This window comes from Brassica oleracea, chromosome C4 (assembly GCF_000695525.1).
Source record: "Brassica oleracea var. oleracea cultivar TO1000 chromosome C4, BOL, whole genome shotgun sequence".
NCBI lineage: Eukaryota > Viridiplantae > Streptophyta > Magnoliopsida > Brassicales > Brassicaceae > Brassica > Brassica oleracea.
This window is the reverse complement of record NC_027751.1, coordinates 46,085,279-46,088,348: the sequence shown is the minus strand read 5'-3', so window position 1 is coordinate 46,088,348 and position 3,070 is coordinate 46,085,279. Positions and strand designations below refer to the sequence as shown.

General features: G+C 36.8%; 1 protein-coding gene across 5 annotated transcripts; it reads left to right on the top strand.

The window, feature by feature from the left end:
• Positions 1-1,027: 1,027 nt before the first annotated feature.
• LOC106340463 lies at positions 1,028-2,638 on the top strand. Of its 5 annotated transcripts, none has more exons than XR_001269397.1 (5): positions 1,028-1,103; positions 1,696-1,829; positions 1,904-2,013; positions 2,116-2,341; positions 2,458-2,637. XR_001269397.1 is itself a non-coding variant. In XM_013779344.1 (5 exons), exons 1-5 carry the CDS (start codon positions 1,368-1,370, stop codon positions 2,467-2,469), a joined length of 429 nt encoding a protein of 142 aa, XP_013634798.1. In that variant the 5' UTR covers positions 1,342-1,367; the 3' UTR covers positions 2,470-2,638. The 5 variants fall into 5 exon arrangements, 2 of the variants coding, with proteins under 2 accessions (XP_013634798.1, XP_013634797.1); XR_001269398.1 differs by lacking the exon at positions 1,028-1,103 and adding an exon at positions 1,331-1,423 and having other exon boundaries at positions 1,926-2,013; XR_001269396.1 differs by lacking the exon at positions 1,028-1,103 and adding an exon at positions 1,331-1,423 and having other exon boundaries at positions 2,458-2,636.
• Positions 2,639-3,070: the final 432 nt, after the last annotated feature.

The following is a 3,070-nucleotide window of genomic DNA, read 5'->3' as shown; positions in this document are numbered from 1 at the left end:
AGTACAAATAAAAAAATTTTCTTACTTCATCTTAGTATTTACAACATTTGCCACTGATATTATCTCTACAACTTAACTAATTATATTGTTAGGCTTTCATGCCATTTTACAAAACTGAATAACAAGGCCATTAAGATTTGATTACACAATAATTTCATTTGTATTTCTATTTATCAAACTATAAATGGGTTTGATCTTTCGTGGCACTACAATCTCAGTTATGCATAAACTGGGTTATCACAATACTAAAAGGAGAATAACATCAACTCTGAGCTATGCCACGTCGATTAAAAAAATCAGCAAATCAGAAAGCTTTTAATGGTCACGTCACTTTATGTTTCAGCATCTCCAGTAAATTCTGAGCCCCAGATTTTACTTTTTAATGGTCACGTCACTTTATGTTTCAGCATCTCCAGTAAATTCTGAGGCCCAGATTTTACTTTAGCGCAAGAGCTCGATCCAAGATTCCGGAGCCGGTCATTAGAATCATCACTTCCTCTCGATTCATAAGCAAGCGCACATGCAAATCATCAGCAAACCCATGATCAAGGTTTCTCCTTTGGCTTCTTTTTTTCCATAACCTCCATCTCTACTAAATACAAATAAATCTTACTATCGAGCTTTCGTTTTTTTGTGTCCTATCTACCAAGTTTGTAACTCAGGTTTCAAAATACCAATCTTAGTCCTCCTTGAAACATATGAAGAACACAACTGTAGCTGCGTCCAGTATTCTCTGAAGAGTTGGTCTTTCAATTGGTCTGCAACTGCGTCGAGCCATTGGGAAAGTCAAAGAATTTGAGAGATTTGCATCAAGAGTCACTGTCGATCTCGATATCAGATTCAGGGACTCAAACAGTCACAAATGCAGAAGGGTTCAGGATCAGTAAACGCAGATACGCTGGTTGATGAAGCGGTGTTCGATGTAGAGACAGAAGTGGAGAATGTGTTGCCTGTGGAAGTGAAAGAGCAAAGACTAAGCAACTTTCTTCAAGCTATGTTGGTCGCTGGATGCGTTGCAGCGAGACCCACAATATGATACAATGTTGAATCAAATGGTGGGGAGAATAAAGGCTAAACCAGGAAGCAAAGCTGAGATGGGAGAGGTTAGTAGTGTGTAACAAGTCTATCCTTTTTGAGTTTTTGATATTGGTTTGACTACCTGCATTGATAGTTAATGTAATTGTTTCTGACTTCTGAGAATGTTCTTGGAAAAGCCTTTGTGTTGTCTTGAAGTCACATCTTGAGAAAATTTGTTTTCATTAACGGTGTAAATGTCTTGTCTTGTAGCTGATTGTTTCTTTAGGTGAAGAATTCAAAATGTTCATGAGCGGCCGAGTTAGTTCATAATTTTGCTGAAGAAAGTTTCCATGGCCACCGCTTCTGTCATTTATGATTCTGTGAACTTCTCCTACTTTTTTTTTTGGTAACTGATTTTTCCACCTTATTTGAGACTCTTTACATTCGCCTCCTTGGAGGTCGTTTTCATCATTTTGGTTTCTCATTGAACGCTACGGCTATAGACACATATACACCGATCCTACTAATAACCATTGCTGTCTTATATGTAGTTTTATGCTTTATGTCTTCTTTAAATACATAGTTGCTTTTCTGTATCCTGGTTCATCTTCCACATGCATTTTCTTTTGTCTCTTGACTTACTTGAAAATGACTTTGGTTCAACTACATACAATGCAGATTTTGACGATGATGATATAAATGTGCATTTTTCCCAAGATGAGATTTCACGAGTTGGAGCCTGCTGTATTGTCAATGTCAAGAATCAATATGTCAGGCCTTCTAATGAAGATCCACTTCAAGCTTTAATCCAGGTTCTGCATCCAAGGCATTTCTTCACACCCTTGCATTTTACTTTCCATGATCATATTGTCATCATTTTTCTCAGGACACGTTTTTGGACAAAGCAGAATCCAGTCTCCTTCTTTTCAGTTATGTAAGTCATACAATTTGCTTCCAGCGCAGAGCTGTTGAGTGTCCTGCTATTTTGGAAACCAGGTAATCATAATACTATAGCTTATTTTTGTTCTGTTAAGAATTTATTGGTAATCTAATCAAGCCAATTTTCTGTTTATGCTCCTCTGAATGTCACAACTGCAGTGTTGAATAGGATTACTTCTTCAAATTCAGTCATGGAAACATGATTTCAACGTATAAAAACTTCTCATTAAAAAATGAATTTTCTGTGGTGTGATTGACAAGGATCAGTTTGAGGACTATGGGTTGGCTTATACATACCCAAAGCTTTATGGTTCAAGTGCTGCAGGAAACCTGCTTTCTGTTTTTAGTTGTCTCTTCACGGTTTTCCTTCGGGGTTTTTCTCTTTGTAACTTGATAGTTTATTTTGATTTGTTGAATATTTTTCTATCATGAACCTTTGTTTTAACATCTTTCAGATTCACGGTTTCACCTGTAGAGTTTATCATCTTATTATTTTGAAAGATATGGATTTAGAGAGGACGAAGCAACTTCAAAAATGTGAAGTGGTTTGTCAAAAAAAGTACTCTATAAGACCTTTGGCCTTGATGTCAATGCGCAGATAAATAGGTATTCAGAACGATGGAGGAAAACGAAGAAATGGAAAAGCAAAGAGAAATGCGAGAGGAAGGAATGGACACGGTATCCAAATGGAAAAACACAAGATAATTACTAGATGCAAAAGAGACTATCATAAACTAAGGGGCGGATCACCTCAGGTATCATTCCCTGATCTCCACTATACGAAACCTGATGCATACCGGAAGGAGCGAGAGGAAAACAAGGCGAAGCAATGGATCAGATGAGAGGTACGTTTCGTAAGCCATTGACAGAGTGGGTCGGATCAGACATTAGAACCAGTAGCTGGAATGTTTTGCATTATCCTTGCATTATTTAATTGATTACATCATCATTGAATGAAGATTAGAAGTTACTGTTTTTTTCTTCGACATTTTAAGTTTGTTGTTTTTTTAACGTACAAACTTAAAATGTAGAATAAAAAAGCAGGTAGCCAAATTGAAAGAGAATTGTGTTTAAAAAAACATGCTAAGGCTTCACTAAGGCGTGAGGCGATTTT